This window comes from Primulina eburnea, chromosome 13, assembly GCF_022965805.1.
Source record: "Primulina eburnea isolate SZY01 chromosome 13, ASM2296580v1, whole genome shotgun sequence".
Lineage (NCBI taxonomy): Eukaryota > Viridiplantae > Streptophyta > Magnoliopsida > Lamiales > Gesneriaceae > Primulina > Primulina eburnea.
The window spans coordinates 34,918,313-34,938,817 of record NC_133113.1 but is presented as its reverse complement, the minus strand read 5'-3'; the positions used below and the strand labels follow the sequence as shown (position 1 = coordinate 34,938,817).

Sequence of the window (20,505 nt, the reverse complement as noted above, 5' to 3'; positions counted from 1 at the left end):
AATGACGATGAAATTTTATTTTTGGATGAGAAAATAAAAATGTTTTATTCTGAAATTGAAGGCCTGAAAACCACATCTTTGGATCAATTTTATGAAGTAATTTCTGACAATAATTCCGATTTCTTTAACAGAACATAATGTTCTATGAAAAAAAAAACCCGTGATAAAAATATTATTTTATTTAATTTGTCTGTCTCAACTCAGCCCCTTCCACTTGTCAATTGTTAAATAGAGTTAATCTATTTTTACTGAGGTGGCTCAAAATAAGCACCACATGTGTCATAGTTTATCTATTACTCATCCTAACGCATACAATTTATATAACATCATTTGCCTTCTTTTACATTACGGCTAAATATCCAAAAAACCCAACACTTTCTCCTCAAAGTTTAGAATCACTTTTTTAAATCCAACTCTGATGGAGAACAACCGTTACTGTGAATGTATCGATTGCAGTCAATGTTACTACAATTTTTTGTTTGAAAAAGAAGTCGAAGAACTGATGAAAAGGCTTTTCTCAAACCCAGTATGGGCCATCATCTTCCGAAGAGCGCTTAATATGGAGTCAAAGCTTTTTTTTTTCTAATAGACTATGCAGTCGATATCGAGATAGAACTAAATCTCAACATTATCCGCCAATCTCAGAATGTACATTGAGTAAATAGCTAAGCATTTATATTATGTACTAATAATAGTTCATTTACAAAAAAATTAATATGAAGTTGCTAAAAACTCTGAATAAAATTCAACTAAGCATTTATTTATAGTACTTATTTTTACCTCACTCTTTACATCAGTTTAAGTTATTTTTTTACAGTACATAGCTAGCTTTTACTCATGTCATTGACATGTTTTATTTTCCCCCTGATATATTCATTGTCAACTATTTAGGTATGTAAATAAGCTACAATATTACTCACACTTACCTAATGCCTGATATGTCAAGCTCGTTCCTAATTTTGATCACATCCTACTGTTTACAAGCTTCGCTTTATACATATATTCAAAAAAAAAAAAACAATAAACAACATTAGTTTTCAAAATATATTAATGTTTAGACGTAAATACATTCAAATAATTATGTTCGCGACGATATAAAAATTTAAACAAGCTAAATGATTTGTTCTCCCAAATTATTTCATTCTCAGTTCTTAACATGGTATACTTAAAGTTTCTAAACAACATCGTTCGCATTTATTGAACTTTTTATAATTGGATCTCAATCAAAATGCTACAAATTAACTAACTTTATTATCGGGTTTTTTTTTTTTTGCAGGTCCAACGCAACAGCTGAAGACCAAGAATGAAACTACAAAAATCACTAAATTTTTTTGTTTTCTAAGTACGTGCTACTCACAAAAAAACCATAGTATATATACAAATTATCATATTGTTATAACATTATACTTTATTCCTACTCTGTATTATGGGTGCAGAACACTGTGTTTTGCCCTTTCTAAGTGTTAACTTTTGAAAATTATAATGTACATTTTATTTAAATTATGATGCAGTTATGTTATTATGCAAAATATGATGAGCTCCCTATGTTGCATTATCCCATATTTGTACGTGTCATATTAAAAAAAATGCCAATCGTTTCAAAAACTCTAAATAATTGTTGTTGTATATAAAATTCTCACTAAATATATCTTAACCTTTGTAGCATAGTAATCGTTGCATGCACGTGAACATGGAAATGCTTACCTAGGTAAAATTATTTCCTTTTATCATAGTTTTCAATCGAATTTCTTTTTTTTAAAAAACTTAATTTTATGTGGGTATATAACATTAATATATTTTCCCCTTTTTATAATTACATACTTCTACATTGTTTATATAAATACTCTAGAAAAACATATATACACTCATTCGTTAAACGATACACCTGGGTAGGAGACCTCAAGAATTGAGGTGCCCCTACCTAGGTATAATTGAAACTCAGAGTTGACATACAAGGGCTACGGCTACCACAATTTGCCGCCCACACACGGCATGCCACGTCCAAATTTACCCCAATATCAGCATATGGCAAGTACCGCTTCGAATATTTCAGTCAAAAAGTACTGGAAGATGCATGTGCGATTTCTCAAATGTATGGTGAGGCTAGCTAGCTAGGAATTAACTAATTCGATGATTCTGTGAATTTGAAGATTTTACAATAAAGAGAACAAAAACTTTACTTATCAGCCATGATGCAGCATATATATAGAAAGAAGAATAATTAGCTCATCAATTATGTGGATAAATTCTCCTTGTACGTCTTTCAATGTTAACATTACTTTTGTAAGAATCACATCTAAAGGCAACAAAAAAAAAAAAAAAAAGAAAGATGAATTTTTGTTTGTTTTTCCCATGCTATTATGATGTATATATATATATTTAAATTTGTGTTGGTGTGGATGATAATATTTGTCAATTAACTCTGAAAATATATCTTCAATTTCGTGTTTTGATTTTGTCTTAATCGATAATTTCTACTATAATATTTGTTATATAGAAGACTAAGTGCCCTCAGTTAAATTCTTTTCTTGCATTTAAAAATGGGCAAATTAGAAGCATGAATGTATAAAAAGTAGCAATTCAAATTCTCCCACTTCAATAATTGATACTTATTCTATGTTGCTAGGGTTTTATCCATTTCACATCGTCCTCTTTCCCCCCACTCACTTATTATAGATCAAGGACAACCACAAAGGGAGCTTTCATTCCCTTTCATTCGGCCCCTACCTCTAAATTGCTTTAAGGAAAATTATATTTTTGATTCTATATAATTGTTTTCTTGATTTTGTTTTTCTATATTATCCAATTTAAGTTTTAGTCTAATATCTTTATTTTTTATGTGAAAATTTTAGTATTTTTTTGACGTGATCATACTGATGTAGCACTAATATATGTAGTCGTACATTAACCTTTCCGTTGAAAATGACTAAAATTATCAAAAAAAAATAGTAAGATACAAGACTAATATTGAAATTTGATAATGTAAATGACCAAAATCATAAAGAAGTAAATGTACAGGATGACATTGCAATTTCTTCTACTTTTAATAACTAATTTCTAATCTTTGAGAATACAAATATAAAAGGCCATAATATCATTTTCGATATTGTGAACTAATTTAACATGTACAATTAATTAATCAGGGTCATAGATCCCTTTTTTATTACTATAATTAATGGAAGTTATATATGGGTTTTTGTAAAACATTTTTAAAAAATATTTTAAAAAATGTTTTTCAAGTATTGTTTTTAGAGAACAAATTAAATGTGTTTCTTGATGAATACACTATATATTTTTCAATTGTAAAAACGGTTTTATAGAATAGTTGTCCAAACGAATATTTATTATTAGAACAATTTAAAAAATATTTAAAATATTTTATATATTTTTTTAAAAAGAAACACATCTATATAAACACTCAATAAGTATTTGTCCAAACGAAACCACAATCTTCCTTTCATTAGGAGAGAGATCAAAGTTCAAATACGAATAACGCGACTGTAAAAAGCCGAACTTGTTATTAGTGCAACTCTGATGTCGAAATCAGATCGGTGATACGATGATATTAATACAAGTTCCATCCAAGTCATTTAAATTTTTACAATCAATCCTTGCGCCTGTCATTGTACCTTCATCAAAGATTGAGGGACGAGATAAGATTAGAATTTATATTTTAAAGAACAACAAATTTTCTTGCGGTCTTCCTTCGGCTCCATCTTCTCTTCATCAAGAAATTAATTAAAGACAGTTGTCATCATATACCTAATTACCTTGTCACCAACTTGAGCGCAAAAGTCCCTATCTAGCTAGCTATACATAGTGATCGATTTTTACTTTTGAATCTGTGGCCAATAGCATCATCAATTATAGTGCCAAAAACTTGACTTGCTAGCAAGGATATATATATGCCGGCCAATCAATTCTTTCAAGGCATCAGAATTCAGAAGTAACATTTAGTGTGAAGTCAGGTTTCAATAAAGACAATATACTGAAAATCTTGTTTCCATGCAAAGATGGCTTTGCTTTGTGAGAAATGGATATAGGAAATTCCAGAGCTGTGTCTTTGGGAAGACATGTACGTACTATTATCAGGAATATGCATAATGCAACCATAAAAAAAACTCGAAAACGCCAGCCATGCTTAGTACTGTTAATTGCCCCCATACTTATCAAAACAAATAACCCCACATTTATTTATGAGCATAAAATACAATAAATGTACAAGGCATTCACGCTTCTTGTCATAGAATTTAAATTCCAAGAAAACGAAGAAACAAGGAAACTACTTCACTCCGAAAAAGACACCAAAACTTCACTTTCAAGAACACGCGCTTCCTTTACTCACCTTTTTGGAGGCGTTTCTTTGCTCTGTCCATCCTACTCGTCACCCTTCTTCAACCTTTATCAAATCTACGCTTTTAATATTAGATGGATAGATGTATACATTTGGTCTTGTATAATTTTGAAAGATTATATCTATATTTTGTATAGGGAAAATTGTTTTTTTGTGTGTGTAATATGTTACTCTTTGTATTTATATTATCGAATTTTATTCTTATCCACTGTCTTTGTTTTCTGACAATTTTAATACATTTTCCGATGTAACGCGAACGCTGCATCAGCACTCACGATGAAAAATAACTAAAATTATAAAAAATCGAAAGATAGATAAATAATACTAAAATTTGATAATATAGAAAATCAAAATGACAAAAAAATGCAAATTTTCCATTTTGAATATATAATTTATTATTATATCAGCATCTTGGCTAAGTTTGATAATTTTAAATCAATGAACAATGTATCCTTCATTCAAATGAAAATTAAGGTAAAATCTATTTTAGTAAATTTATGGTATTTATTTTACTACCATGTCTCATATAATGACTATATTTGCAAATGATTTCACATATTTTTCTGTTTTTATATATACTTTTGAACTTATAGAAGTATATATAAAACTATATTAACTCAATGCATGAATAGTCATATAAAAGAGTGGGTCTCATGTGAGACCGTCTCACAGATCATAATCTGTGAGACGAGTCAACCCTACTCATATTCACAATAAAAAGTAATACTCTTAGCATAAAAAATGATACTTTTTCATGGATGACCCAAATAAGAGATCCGTCTCACAAATACGACCCGTGAGATCGTCTCACACAATTTTTTGCCCATATAAAAAGTTAAAAGATTAATTAATTGCTTGTTTGAATTACCGGTGAATTAAGTACCTTTATATATATATATATCCGCGTGGGTGGTGGGGTTTAATGAAATAGTGGGGATATATGTGGTGTGTGAAGTCTCCGTAGAGTTTGATGCTCACGCAAAGAGTATCAAATCGTCTTTCTTTTCATTTAATTCATTAATTTCACACAACCAGTCTCAACTCAAAGAAAATTCTATATAGCCTATCATTGATATTTTTAGGCAAAAAGATAAAAGCCGTATCATGTGGAGAATTAAAGAAAATCTCCAAGTGGGGTGTACTCCTTTTTTATTTATTTAATTATTCTTTTATCCTTAAATTTAATCTTTTTGACAAGTACTATAAAACCAGCTTTGAGTTTAGTAATTTCTCTCCAACTTTTTAAGAAAGCTAAACCAAGAAATCCCTTCGGTTATATTTCTTTTCCAATTGTTCTTTTGATCATCATGAGTAAAAGTAGCGTCATAGGAAGCGATTTGTATGAAAATGGAAGTGAGATAAGAAGAGGGCCGTGGACTCTTGAAGAAGACAATCTTCTTATCCAATACGTGACTTGCCATGGTGAAGGCAGTTGGAATTCCTTAGCCAAATGTGCAGGTATATATAAATAAATCTCCATTATTTAGCTTCACTATACATCAGATAAAAATCTAAAAGAAATAAAATTACATATCAAAATTTTTTTTTAAAAAAATACAAATTCCTTTAAAGATATCGGAAAATGTATTAGTTAGAAAAATTGTACATGTTTCGACATTATTTGAATGAATTTCGCTGTATATGTAGGTTTGAAGAGAACAGGGAAGAGTTGCAGATTGAGGTGGCTGAATTATCTGAAGCCTGATATTAAGCGTGGAAACCTCACCCCACATGAACAGCTCTTGATTCTTGAGCTCCATTCAGAATTGGGAAACAGGTAAATTTAGTTTTAGTTTGTATAAAATCGGGCAAGAATTCCTCTTAAGTAAAAAAAAAAAAAAAATAGATGCGTAAAATATATGATATTTAGACATTCTATGGGGCTGTAGATGGTCCAAAATTGCACAGCATTTACCAGGAAGAACGGATAACGAAATAAAAAATTACTGGAGAACGAGGGTACAAAAGCAGGCACGACAACTGAAGGTCGATTCCAACAGCAAGAAATTTGTCGAAGCAATTCGCAAGTTTTGGAAACCAAGATTACTAGAAAAAATGAAACAAGAATCATCAGATCAAACTTCTTCTTCTTCTTCTTCTTCAGTCTCCAGCTTTGAAACTCAAGTATTTACAGCCCCTTCACCAGTTCTTAACCAGGCCCTCCACTCTCTACATCCAAAACCAAATAACCTTGTAAATATTAACTCAGAACACGGCGATTTTGCTGAAGATCTAAGAAGCAGTGACATTCAAGTTGCCCGTGCATATTCTGTAATCGACGATGATTGTTACTATGTCGACCTTCCTAGTTATGGAATGATGCCTGAGATGGGTTCCCAGGAAATTTCCTTGCCCGAATGCCACACGGAGGGTGTTAATTTGTTCGGAGATGAGTTGGGAAGGTGTACTTTTTGGGAAACCGACGAGTTGTGGCAATTTAGAAAGATTGGTGTTTAGGTAAATAATACATTGGACTTTGGGGTTGCCCTTTTCTCTTCTCTGGTAGGGCCTTTGAAAAGAGATCGTTGAATATCAACTTCTATATTATATATATATATGATAATGCTCAAGTTTTTGTTGGATTTTCACTGTTTGTAAAGTTAGATCTTCTGTGTAAGCACGACGAGATATTTGTTTAATTTTATGCATGTGTTTGTCGGAGATCGATGAGCCAAGTCTCTCTTACTATGTAAAAGATGGCCGGGAAAAACATAATAAGTTTTCTGGTTTATGAATATAATTATTGATGATATTTACATACGACTTTATGCAATGGATCCTACTATGTATTTTTCTATAATATCAAGATTTTGTGGGCTGATTGAAATGTATATATTAATGTGTTACTGAATTAATTATTACATAAAGGAAAGTTCAATCATTTAATGCTACAAATTATGCGACGATAAAGGAAGAAAAAGAACAAAGGAGCGGCCCATTCTTGTAAGAGTATGTCTTTTGTGATACGGTCTCATGAATCATTATATATCTGTAAGTTATGTCAACCTTATCGATATTCAAAATAAAAAATAATACTCTTAGGATAAAAAGTCAATGGATGACTCAAATAAGAGATTCGTCTCACAAAGTACGACATGTGAGACCGTCTTATACAAGTTTTTACTTTAATGTAAAGAAGCAAATTCATGCTCAATGTGTTGTCTAATCATAAGACGTGGAAACAACTTGTGAAAGCTCAAAATCTAGGGCCGGGGATAAAGGAAAAAAAGAAGAAGAAAAGGAAACGGCCTCTATAAATTCATGGACCTGCTAGCTTTAATAATCATGTTAAAATTAATTAAACATCTGTAAATTTAGAATAAAAAATGAGCTAGCTGATATGATATTATTGGATGGTGACTGATCGCGTGAGATTGAGAATAGATTGACACGAGCTTGGTAGTGACCAAGTGGAACATCTGTACATCATCTTTTAGTGGACTAAGCTATAACTGGACCCAACACCCAATCCTACACGAGAAGTTTAGTACGTAATTTTATCATCCAAATTATGTGTTCATATGAAATTAAAATATTTTTTATATTAACTAATTGAAAAAATAGTTTTTTTACAACTAACTTATTCAATTTTGGGTGTTTGTTTCAAATTTTAGTTTTCATACACTAACTTTTATTTTTCCGCTATTTTGATCATATCGCTGCGTAACACTAAACATGTTGATGTGACATAGGAGAATGTTGATCGAAAATAAAAAATTAGTGTATCAAAATCCAAAATTTGATAATTTAATATGAAAAAATAATTATTTCCTTTATTATTTTGGTCACGAGTAAGAAATTTGATAAACAAGATATTGAATAGAACAATTTTAAGGTACTAAGGTCCCATGACATGTGTCAATCTTCGTTCTTCTCAAGGTGCACGCCACATTAATTCCACATATGTTAAATCAACTTAATTGGCATTCATCGAAAAATACAAAAACAAAATAAATAAATGAATGATAGGTCATTTTGCTTTGAATTTTTTGGGAAACGAGGGATTGCATTAAATTTAATCTATCAACACTATCATGAATAATTAAAAGCCCAACTCAGTCAAGAATTTACTTGAAAAAAAAATGTAGCTAGCTCAAGAGGGCATTTTCTTTCATTTAAGTAAACTATTAAAAATATTTGGAAATTTTCTGAAAGTACAAGGTGTATTGAAAGTTGATTAGGTAAAGAAGATAGGTGGCATCATGAGATGTGCTCCAAATGTTACTATAAATTCAGCTAGAATCAACGTAGGGAGAACATATGCATGCCATGCCTACAGAATCAGTATTCGATTAATGAGGTGATGGGATTTTTAGCATTTCGCGTGTTAATGGCACCTGGATAAGGTTTCATGTGAAAATGGAAATTTTGAAAGCAAATACACTCTCCCTTTCCAAATTTTTTATGACAGCGATGGATAATTTGTGTCGTGATTCAAATCATCACTCCTAAATTGATTCGAGCTCAAGCTCAGATCAGTGAATATTTGGTGGCTCGCATGCAGGCTGTATGTATTCTATCTAGCGAATTCTAGAGTACTGATCATGAGCTTAGATAGGTTTACATATTCTGGCCTATGAATATGAATGTGATCATGAATCTCGCTCGTGATTTTCATGAATCCAAGTCGCCATGCTCCAACTCAAACTCGTCAGCAAGTTCAGGTTGCAGTAGCGTTACAGTCAGGGACGTAGCCATGAAATAATTTGAGACTGGACTGAATGCTAGTTGCGACGGACGATATCTAAGCGTCGCTACTAACGATGGCTCTTTCAAACACCGTCGCCGATTTAGATCGGCGACGGTTTTGATTAAACCGTCGCCGATTGGCGACAGTTTATACGCAACCGTCGCTATATAGCGACGGTTAGAACTAAACCGTCGTAATTTTAGCGACGGATGTAGGAAAACCGTCGCTAATCCATCTGTTTTTTTGTAGTGTGGGCTATGGGCTAAAATTTTTAATAAATTCAAAAATTTTAGCGACGGATGTAGTAAAACCGTCGCTAATCCATCCATATTTTTTAGTAGGCCCAAAAATCTAGCCTGGGCTGGAGTCCACCCCAGCCTTTAGGGTGGCTCCGTCCCTGGTTACAGTGAGGGTTCCCATTCATATGAGCCCTCTTCTGTTGCAACACTAATTAGTTTAGCCAAATATTCGTGGAATGGAACCGATTCATGTCCTATGTAGAAGGACTTTTAATCTTCAAACAATGAGATCATGCGCGCGGGCCTAAGCTCACGTAAAACAAAAATTTTCAATATATATATATATATATATACACGGGCCTCTGAGGCAAGAAAGTGGTCATTGGATCACTTTTCCAATGATGGGCTTCAAGCAGGGTCACACGCAAAGGTTGTGAGTGGGAATGATGTTCCCTTTTCCACTTGAAAAACACATAACATTAAACATTCTTTTTTTTTTTTTCAGAAAAACATAAATAATTCTTTTCCAATAACTTAAATTTAATTTAAATAATTATGTTCTAGTGGGGTTAAGGAAATTAATGAAAATTTTTGAAGGATGATTTTTAAGAAATTTTGATAGTTGAATTTCAGATATCTAATTTGGTTCGTTATGACGATGGATATGTATAGAGTGGCATCATGTTATTGCACTAAGTGTTTAGGAAAACACAAACACTTAGAGACAGTCTCACAATATTGATTTCAAACATGACCTAACTCTTGAAAAAAATATTACTTTTAATGTCGAAAATATTACTTTTAACAGTAGTTATAAATCGAGCCGACCCTTCTCACCCATAAAACCGTCTCACAAAAGATAATGTGAAATTGAGATATATACACATATGGTAACTATATAGATCGATATAGTGTCGTCCTTCGTTAAACATAATCAAATAAGATGAATTCTAATAATTTAATTAAGGGATCTTTAGAGATTTTTTATAAATAAGATGGGAGAATTAGTTGCATGAGTTTGTAATTATTTTTTAATCAAGGCATCTGATTTCTCTCTCTTTCAAAAATAAGAAATTAGGGTGCGGGTTCACTAAATGCCAATGCAATGAGGTGTTAGATACCGACAAATTGTGGATCTTAAATCTCAGGTTTGGTCGGCCCATAATCTTATATAGATTGACTGACCAAGCCCATCATCCAACTGGGTTAACATGTTGGATAGGTCCAGCCCATTTGATACCTCGTTGAACACGCACGAAAAACCATGTGATGTGCGAGCCATTGTGCTCATCAATTCACCCACAAAAAATAAAAAATAAAAATAAAAATAAAAAAAACTCCCACCACACCAACCTTCTCTCATTCTTTATTCCCAATATATATTATATGAAACAAGTATGAATCAAGACTAAACAAAAATTAGAATCGGAAAACAACGTCAAATTCTTTTCTTGTACTCCGAATTTATTAGAGTACTTTGTAATGGAGCCTTCCTTAACTTCAAAATTCAGCTTCAGAACACTGAGAACGATATTGGAAATCCAAAGATGGCCTAACTTCAAAATTCAGCTTCAGAACACTGAGAACGATGGAAATCCAAAGATGGCCTTCTTAATTGTTTACGGAGCTGCTTCTGTAACCTTGTACATATCTGCTGTAACTTCTGTCAACCACAATCCTGGAAATAGTGTCTGCGTTTTTTTTAAAATGCAATAATTATTAGTAATTCCAGATTTTGAATTTATAGTTTTTGAAATAAAATTGTAAGAATTTTCATGTACTTACATCCAACTGTTTCTGAATAAATTTAGCTCTTTTCTTGGGCCTGCGCGGGGGCCGGTGGTTAACCATTGTCAAGAAGTCTTCTTCGATCGCTCTCTTTGAAAGCGCCACCGAGAATTTCTCCCGGTCTTTCTTCTCGCCGCCACTCCTCGGTAGAGGAGATTTGTCCGTCGCCGCTGCCGACACCGGAGAGAATCCCGAAATGGGCATACTCGCATCCACCGTCAACGCCTTCCCCCCGCCGCAGTCACTTCTGGCGAAACCACCACAACCGTTTCTACCGGATGAAAACCCATTCAACAGCGTTGTTTTACACGCGGCTCGCCTCGTCCTCAAACTCCACGGTCTATGGGTCTCGCCGTGAGGTAACTCCACCGCCGCCGAAGGCAGCGTCGGAAAATCAGCGAGCGGCGGCGGTGGAGAAAAAGCGACCGAAGCCACGCCCTCCTCCAGACCCTCCTTAAAAATCGCGTCTTTCATCTTGTCAGCCGCTGTTTGAAGATCGAGCATAACCTTCTCTCTAACGGCAGCGATCCCATGATCGGTAGGGCGGAGGGGTGGAGCCCACTTTGCGGGATCCATCAGCAGAGGATTCTCTTTTCTCTCTGTCTCTGGTTGCGGCGTGGCGCTGTTGGATTGAAATTGAACGGTGATGATGATGATGATGATGATGATGAGAAGAATGAGCACCGGTGGTTGTGGTGGTGAAGCGGCGGAGGGGTGAGATTTGACCATCGGAGTTCACTTTCATGCAGCGGAGGAACCTCTGATTGCCCCACCGCAGGTCGCAAGGCATCGTGAAATTGTGCAACGCCGCCTTGTTCGATCTTTCTGTATTCGTAGCCATTATAGAATCAAAACACTCTGAAATTAAGCTCTTTTTCTTGTTAATTGTTACTTCGATTTGGGGAGTTGTTGATCAAACAAAAGAAACGGTATTTGATTAAATTGGAGAAGAGAAGAGGAGAGAGAGAAGCTGTGCCTCCATGGTTGTTATTATAGGAAACTCGCCAGTGGCGTTTTATATATGAGTATGGAGGCGGAGGGACTCGGATCTTTTCTCGCGGGTCTGTTGACAAGTTGGATCTAATTTCGGGTCATATTGTTAGTATTATATACTACAGGCTATATTATTTAAGATTTTTTCTTACTCAAATTATATTATTTAAAATAAAAATGTAAATTGATTGAACTTAAAAATCAAATAAATTATCTTTATCAAACACCTGCAATGTGATTTTTCACGTCAAATACATAAATTATATGACATTTTTTTCCTTCTAAAAAAGAATTGTCCGAAAAGATTCAGGATATCTTCGTATTTTCGATTTTATTTTTTTTAATTTAATTTAAGTTAATTGAGTCTGAAGTTTGTATTTGATTATGATGTAGTATATCTAACAATATTAAATTAAATTAATAAGATATATGGTGTGATACTATGAATCAATCATAGTGCGTTAGTGTTACATCAAAACATTGAAATTTCCTAAAAGATGTAAACATATAATCGCTAAATAAAACCTCGCTAGTCACAAAATAAAAAAACATAGCATACAAACAAATATATGAAATAGTTGCCACAATAGCATCACAACGAATTCCACTACGGTTTATACAGCAATCCCAACGACCAACGCTGGAATTGAATATTAAACATATCCAAGAATAGGATATCTACTTACAAAAGCATCTGCATATTTCAAAATTCTACAGACATAATATCGCAAACAAGGAACGACCTGCAAAAACCCAATGGGATCGAGCATTCAACGCCGGAGCCTTCTATAGACAGCAAAGTACAACCGGAGAATCTTGCGAGCAAGAGATAACTTCAAACTCAGGGATCAAGCACAATTTATGACCAGTCTCATAACTTTTTATCGGATCCCTTTAGGTTAAGACTGAACCATTTCTTCTTCGAAGATTTGTCCTTTGAATCTGAACTTCCCTCTTCCCCTGGACTCTCGGATTTATAATCATCAGCTAGAAATTTACTGCTGCTTCCATTACTAAAATGGCCACTCCCACCAGATAAGGAAACAGATCTCGCTGTGGTAAAAGCTGCATGTATGCCATCTCGCTGTTTTAGCAGCTCGTCAACCTGTTCACAAGTAGCATCGAAGGTAAGAATCAATTAAATATTTGAGGCAAAAGCTACCGCAAAGAAGGTGTGATCAGTGTGTCAGTGACATGTCCTTTTAACACTTGCTCAACCAATTCAGATAAACAAAATAGAAATTTGAAAAGGAAATCCTATTGAGAACTAATATAATGGTAAGAAAATTGGCTAACAGAGATATTTTCAAAGCCAACTACTGCTAGTGTGGACCAAGCCGAAGGACTGCTCCTCTAATACTCCTCATCGCCCGAAAAAAGGAGAGGAAAAGTACATCTTGCATCTTTGAACAGTCTTACCCAAGTAAGCAGCCAAAAATGGGCTGAATGCAAGCAGGAGATACAAGCTAATGACTGGGAATTTATAGAAGGTGAAGGATTGCCCCTAACTTGCAAATGTTTTTCAATCAAAAGTCTCAGTTTGATCTCTTAACTTTAAAATCAGAATTGACCAGAAATAAGAACCTCATCATCTAGGGCGTGCCTTCTTTCTTTTTGTACCACTGTCTACGAGTTTCAATATATGTGCACTAGTCAAATTGACAGTAATAACAGGGTCTGGTAATAGTAAGTATAAAATGACTTTAGAAACACCTAGTATAACTGGAGTAAGAGGCTGACTAGATAAGTCAAAAATAAAAGAAATGTTTGAATTCCATTACAGAAATTGGTTTCACAAGATATTGCTCTTTTTGACCTATCTCAGTGACGTATTTATCCATGCTCGTTAATGAAAAAATTCTCTGGAGTCAAAGGAGCTTAATAAGCTCTAAGAGCAGGAACAGAAGAAAAGATTCCTTCTGAAGCCAACTTACAGATTGCTTTTCCTGGCTATATCTATTGGTGACTTCTTGGAATTGTGCCAATGCCTGAAAACAAAGAAAGACTGAGATGTGACAAAGACATGCATGCGCAACCAGTATTACAAAATTCATAACAAAGCAGGGTTGGAGAAGAAGTAACACCTTCCTATATTCTGCCTCAAATTGGCGCAGCTCATTTCTCTTTCTCAAAATCTGAGCTTCAACATCCTTGAGGTTATGAGTTGTATCCTCATATGACTTTGCACATAGAGCCTCAATTATGTAGGAAGCAGGTTTAAAGAAGTTATCTCCTGCAACAACATGCAAACTGTCAGTCCGTGAAGGAATTTTAAGCCACCTTCAAGCAATCATTAGCATTTAGTCGATATGCCACAAAGTTCTACATATCTGCATTTGTTATAAAAAGCTCAGACCATAAACAGCGAATATGTGAGTGCCAGCTTTTAGTTCTGAGACCTCACAAGGCTGAAGTCCATCAAGCCTTTTAAAGAAAGCAGCTTCTGGATCCTTAGCCATTGCCAACTAGACCAATAAAACAGTTGTGATAATCAACAAAATAAATGGTGCAAGACTCTTGACTGGGAAAAAAGTAGAGAAAATAACTCACGCACCGCGTTTATAGTCGAATCCATTCTGTACACCTGGAAATGCAGGAAAAACATTCCAGCTGAAGTATTCTTGCCTGTCTTCTCACTATCTTCCTGTGAATGTTCATAACAGTAGCAAAAATTCATAAAACAAGGACTGCCTATTCAATTGAGCATGTTTCTAAAATTTACTCAGCATTCTAACCAAATGCAAACACAAATATTATTAGGTATAAAGATAGCTCACATAGAACTGATACAATTTGAAAAGAAGCACGTGTCAAGGATCACAATAAATGTAATAAAATCCAATTCTCCACATATCCGACCTCAAGTAGCTTAACAACCATTCAACTCATTATTTAAGTGACCTTCGAATTGTTTGAAAGATATAAGAAAAATCAATCTCAAGCTAAAGGAGCAAAACAAGGAACTTTTCCTCACAAAAGCAGATTCCATGTTTCTACCAGTGAGAGGACTGGGAAAATAAATTAAATTACCTGCAAGGCCAACCCATATCCCCCATTTGCATCTTGTTCAAAGAATAAAAGCTGAAAATAAATGTGAAAAGGAACTATTAGAATTGAACTCCAGTCCCTCCATTTCGAGGAACAAAAAGAATAATGTTTCTCTACAAATTAGAAAGATATAAGGATGAGTTGAGCTGAATATGGGTAAAAGAAGTATCTCCACCTTAAATTTACTTTGAGATGCTGAAGTCACTCTAACTACAATTCCAGCCTCTGCTTGTTCGTCATCAATGCTTACACTATAGAAGTGAGCACACTGCTTTTCTACCTGATTTTAGACAAAAGGAGAAATCTATTAACCAATCCATAAAATAACAGAAACACAACTAACATTTTTTCTACGCAGTTGGGGAGGCACGTACTTTGCCGCTGACTGAACTTCCAATTGGAAGCGGTTTAACCGTTACAGTGCCATTCAAAGCCTCTTCAAGAACATTAGCAGATACTGTTGTCTTGATAGGACACCGAGCTTGCTAACCAAATAAAGATATTCGAACAACTTACAAATTAGTCACAAAGTATAATATACTAACGACTTAGTCTAAATTAGAAAAGAAGTATAAATATAACCTGAATAAAGCTGCAAACATCGTGTTCACAGTTCCAAGGTTGGACAAATCAATCTCCATATCCATTCCCTCAGCGTCAAGGGCCTAATAAGATCAATGACAGATGATACTATAATTAGAAAACTCTTATTCAAGCAGTAACAAACATAATATTGAAATTCATATCCATTCAACAAAACACAGTATAAGCTTAAACATATCAAATCAGGGAAAAAAACAATTAAGTCGCAAAACAAAATGCGAGAGTAGTGTACCTCAAAACCTGACTTATCATACTGCCTCTTCTTCTCTGGATCAGATAAGATGCTATATGAATATGCAACTTCCTTGAAGTGTTCCGAAGCTTCAGGATTGCTGGTATTCTTGTCTGGATGATACCTGTAGATTTCTAGGATTATTCCTTAACCCGACAAAGAGAACTTCTAGAGTCTAGACATCGGTTTTTCTGCTATTTACTCGGGCAGATATTCTATGTGTGTCGGTGTACAAGGGGACCTTAGCAATAATAGACTTGTACACATTTTTCTATATAGACCTCAATAGATGGTATTACATGTGGGACAACTTGTTTTTTATGGAGTGAGGCTTATTTTTAGAATTTTTTTTGTAAAGGTCTATTCTTGCAAATCATCAGTGTAAAAGGCCGGGAAAAAAAGACTATTGACTTGAAATAGAGCTTTAGTATTCTCAAACTCATAATTACACAAAAATTCATTGCAGCCATCCCCACACAAATACATGACATAATGAACAAAAAATAAAATAAAAAGCGGACTCCATATTAGTTCACAAAACACTTCGTGGTTCATTAAAGATGGAAATCATTTGTTAGCATTGAGCAAGACAACTCAGCCGCAAAATTCCTCATTAAGAGAAAACTAATTACAATCCAATGGTCCAAAATCAAGACTAGGGAGTGGAGCAGACTGTGCAACCAAATTCATAATTAGTCCTAAAATATATCCTCATACTGCAAAAAACAATTGAATGAAAAAATAAGATCTGACACCTCCATTCAAAACCACAAAGCCCATTAAGAACAATGGATTTTTCAATCAATCTCTACCTCAAGTAATAACATAAAGACACCAACAACCGTGAAAAACAAATGATTAGAAACTAAATAACAAACCAAATACCCCCAAGATTCATTAAACTCCAAGCGCAGACTTGGAGACTTTCCACATAAGTGGCCATACAAGAAGGAACGCTGACATATAGTAAACGTAAATTAAAGAAAAAGAAAAGGCAACAGAAAAACTTACTTGAGAGCAAGCTTTCTATAAGCAGTCTTAATCTCCTGATCAGATGCATCCCTTGACACGCAAAGTACCTCGTATGGGTCCTTTCTGAGTGCAGGTGCGGACGGCCCCTCCTTTTTTGAACCCCCCATTTACTTATCTCGGAAAATTCACCTTCTTTTCTGTATTTTATCTCTCCCTCTGAAAAGTCCCCTTCTTTCCCACCCAAACCTTTGCCTCCTATGATACTGATTCCGCCTTTTATCTATCTGAACATCATTCCCCCCAAAAACTTAAATCAGCAAGCAAAAAAAAAATCAAACAAATGAAAACAAGCGAAATCTTATCGAGCAAGGAGCTAGCAAAGGGAAGTAAATTAAAGCCATGGACCGATTTGTCAATTTTTAAGAAATTAATGCAAGATTACAGATAATAAAATATTGATTCGACATCAGTAAAGGAAAACTCATGATACCTGCTCGTAAGATCTGTTGACAATAAATCCAAACTGCTAATACAAAAAATCAACAACTCAGCAAGTGAGAACAAATAAAAAACAAAGAAGAGACCCCCACATAAATTAAGAAGCTAGGACTTCAAGAAATTACATGAATATGGGAATTAGGTCAAAAAGAAGGATGCTTTACGAGCTGAGCGACAGTTGGGACCAACGTGAAGCTGCATAATATTTCGTCCTTCTTCCTGAATTTATTTGAAGTTCCCAATTTTACAGTTAGCACCAAAAAAAGATTTGATGCTGTAATATTGTTGGGGTTGGGTCGAATATCTGTTTGGATCACCTCACGTTCATTTCAATTTTCATAAAATTACTGGTTTTTTTTTTTTACAAAAATCTAAAAAAAAAAACATCGTTCTTGTTATAAATTTAGTAGAGAGAATGAGAGAAAAACTAGTCTCTTATTACAACCAAACAACTCTATTTATAATGTAGAGAGGTTAGTCTATAAAAGGAACTTTACAATCAAATCAATCACCTAAATATCATATATATATATAACACTCCCCCTTAGATGATTGATGGAGAATCCAGTGTTGCCTCGTTAAAACCTTGTCAGTAAAACCCAGTGGGAAAAACCTGAACGAAGGAAAAAGAGTACAACAACTAACACTCCCCCTGATTTCAATCATCGAAGATCTGTTAATTGATGCATCCCTATCTTGTACACCAATTTCTTGAATGTTGATGTTGGTAACGCTTTTGTGAATAAATCAGCTACATTGTCACTAGAACGAATTTGTTGTACATCAATATCACCTTTCTTCTGAAGTTCGTGTGTGTAGAAAAACTTTGGCGAAATATGTTTCGTTCGATCACCTTTGATATATCCTCCTTTTAGTTGTGCGATGCAAGCAGTATTATCTTCAAATATAGTCGTCGGGCTATCTTTCATTGTTGGTAACCCGCATGATTCTTGAATATGTTGGGTTACGGACCTCAACCACATGCATTCTCGGCTTGCTTCATGCATTGCAATGATCTCAGAGTGATTAGATGATGTCGCTGTTAAAGTTTGCTTTGTCGACTTCCATGAAATAGCAGTGCCCCCTCGTGTAAACACATAACCTGTTTGGGATTTGGCTTTATGTGGATCTGAAAGATAGCCTGCATCTGCATATCCTATTAAAGATAAATCTGATTTTTTCGAATAAAACAATCCCATGTTAGTTGTACCACGAAGGTAACGAAATATGTGTTTCACACCATTCCAATGTCTTCGGGTTGGAGAGGAACTATATCTTGCTAGGAGATTAACAGAGAATGCTATATCTGGTCGAGTGCAATTTGCAAGATATGACAATGCACCAATTGCACTAAGATATGGTACTTCAGGACCAATGATTTTTTCTCCATGTTCAAGTGGACGGAAAGGATCTTTATTAGTGTCGAGTGATCGGACGACCATTGGTGATGGTAATGGGTGTGCTTTGTCCATGTAAAAGCGCTTTAATATTTTTTCAGTATATGATGATTGATGAACAAATATTCCCTCTTGCAAATGTTCAATTTGCAATCCGAGACAAAATTTTGTCTTTCCTAAATCTTTCATCTCAAACTCATTTTTCAAGTAATTGGCAGTTTTAGTGAGCTCTTCGGGAGTTCCTATAAGATTTAAATCATCGACATATACTGCCACGATTGCAAAACCCTCATCCGTTCTTTTTGTAAAAATACATGGGCAAATAACATCATTTGTATAACCTTCTTGTAGTAGAAACTTGCTAAGACGATTGTACCACATGCGTCCAGATTGTTTTAATCCATATAATGATTTTTGTAATTTTATTGAGAACATGGTCTTGGGGGTTGTATCACTTGCTTCTGGTGGTTTAAATCCTTCAGGGATTTTCATGTATATGTCGTTATCAAGTGATCCATATAGATATGCAGTGACCACATCCATTAGTCGCATGTCCAAATTTTCTGATACAGCCAAGCTAATCAAAAATCTAAAAGTGGTGGCATCCATCACAGGTGAGTATGTTTCCTCATAGTCGATTCCAGGTCTTTGAGAAAAACCTTGAGCAACGAGTCTGGCTTTGTATCTTACAATTTCATCATTTTCATTCCTTTTTCGTACAAACACCCATTTGTATCCTACAGGGACTACATTTTTAGGTGTTTGAACTACGGGTCCAAACACTTTACGTTTTTCTAAAGAATCTAATTCAGCTTGTATAGCTTCCTTCCATTTTGGCCAGTCATTTCTTTGTTGACAATCTTTAACAGATTGTGGTTCGGGGTCATTAACACCTTGCGTGATATCAAGGACCACATTAAGAGTGAAAACATTGTCAATGTTTGTTTTTCTCCGATCCCATATTTTACGAGATATCAAATAATTTGTTGAAGTCTCGGTATTTTCATGTGATTCTGGTTCTCCCTGAATCACGTTATCCACATCTGTTTCATTTATTTTTCTTGTTGTATCATGTAAGGTTGCTTCTTCTGGAGCTTTCAATTCTTGCTTTTCTTGCACCTTTCTTTTCCTAGGTACTATATCCTTCGAACCAATCGGTCGACCACGTTTCTGGCGTATTTTAGATTCATTTGCAGGTTGAATAATAGCTGGTCCTACGGGGACATCAATTTTGACAGAGGTATTCTCTGCATGTATATGTGACTTTGTCACATTCTTTGTATTAACAAAAGCATGGGGCAATTGATTTGCAATTCTTTGCAGGTGAATGATTCTTTCAACTTTTTGCTCACATTGATTATTTCGAGGATCATAATGAGATAGTGTTTTCTCATTCCAACAAATCTTGTGTTGTTCTTCGGGACATAACTTTATTTCCCCTAGATTTGGAAATTCCAATTCATCGAAGTGGCAATCTGCAAATCTCGCAGTAAACAAATCTCCTGTTAAAGGTTCCAAAAATCTAATAATAGATGGTGAATCATATCCCACATAAATCCCAAGTCTACGTTGTGGGCCCATTTTGGTTCACTGTGTAGGTGGGAGAGGGACTTGTACTGCACAACCAAATACTCGAAGGTGAGAAACATCAGGCTCTCGACCATAAGCAAGTTGTAAGGGTGAGTATTGGT

At 34.6% G+C, this 20,505-nt stretch overlaps 2 protein-coding genes and 1 pseudogene across 2 annotated transcripts; 1 reads left to right on the top strand and 2 right to left on the bottom strand.

The window, feature by feature from the left end:
* The first annotated feature begins 5,556 nt into the window (after positions 1–5,556).
* LOC140810671 (transcription factor MYB78-like) lies at positions 5,557–7,015 on the top strand. Its single transcript, XM_073168538.1, has 3 exons — positions 5,557–5,812; positions 6,002–6,131; positions 6,244–7,015. Exons 1-3 carry the CDS (start codon positions 5,662–5,664, stop codon positions 6,809–6,811), a joined length of 849 nt encoding a protein of 282 aa, XP_073024639.1. The 5' UTR covers positions 5,557–5,661; the 3' UTR covers positions 6,812–7,015.
* A 3,352-nt stretch (positions 7,016–10,367) lies between these two features.
* Positions 10,368–12,082, bottom strand: LOC140809293 (uncharacterized). Its single transcript, XM_073166876.1, has 2 exons — positions 11,069–12,082; positions 10,368–10,974 (listed from the first exon to the last, which is right to left on the bottom strand). Exons 1-2 carry the CDS (start codon positions 11,798–11,800, stop codon positions 10,903–10,905), a joined length of 804 nt encoding a protein of 267 aa, XP_073022977.1. The 5' UTR covers positions 11,801–12,082; the 3' UTR covers positions 10,368–10,902.
* A 512-nt stretch (positions 12,083–12,594) lies between these two features.
* On the bottom strand, positions 12,595–17,736 carry LOC140809172 (chaperone protein dnaJ 15-like; annotated as a pseudogene).
* Between the last annotated feature and the right edge of the window lie 2,769 nt (positions 17,737–20,505).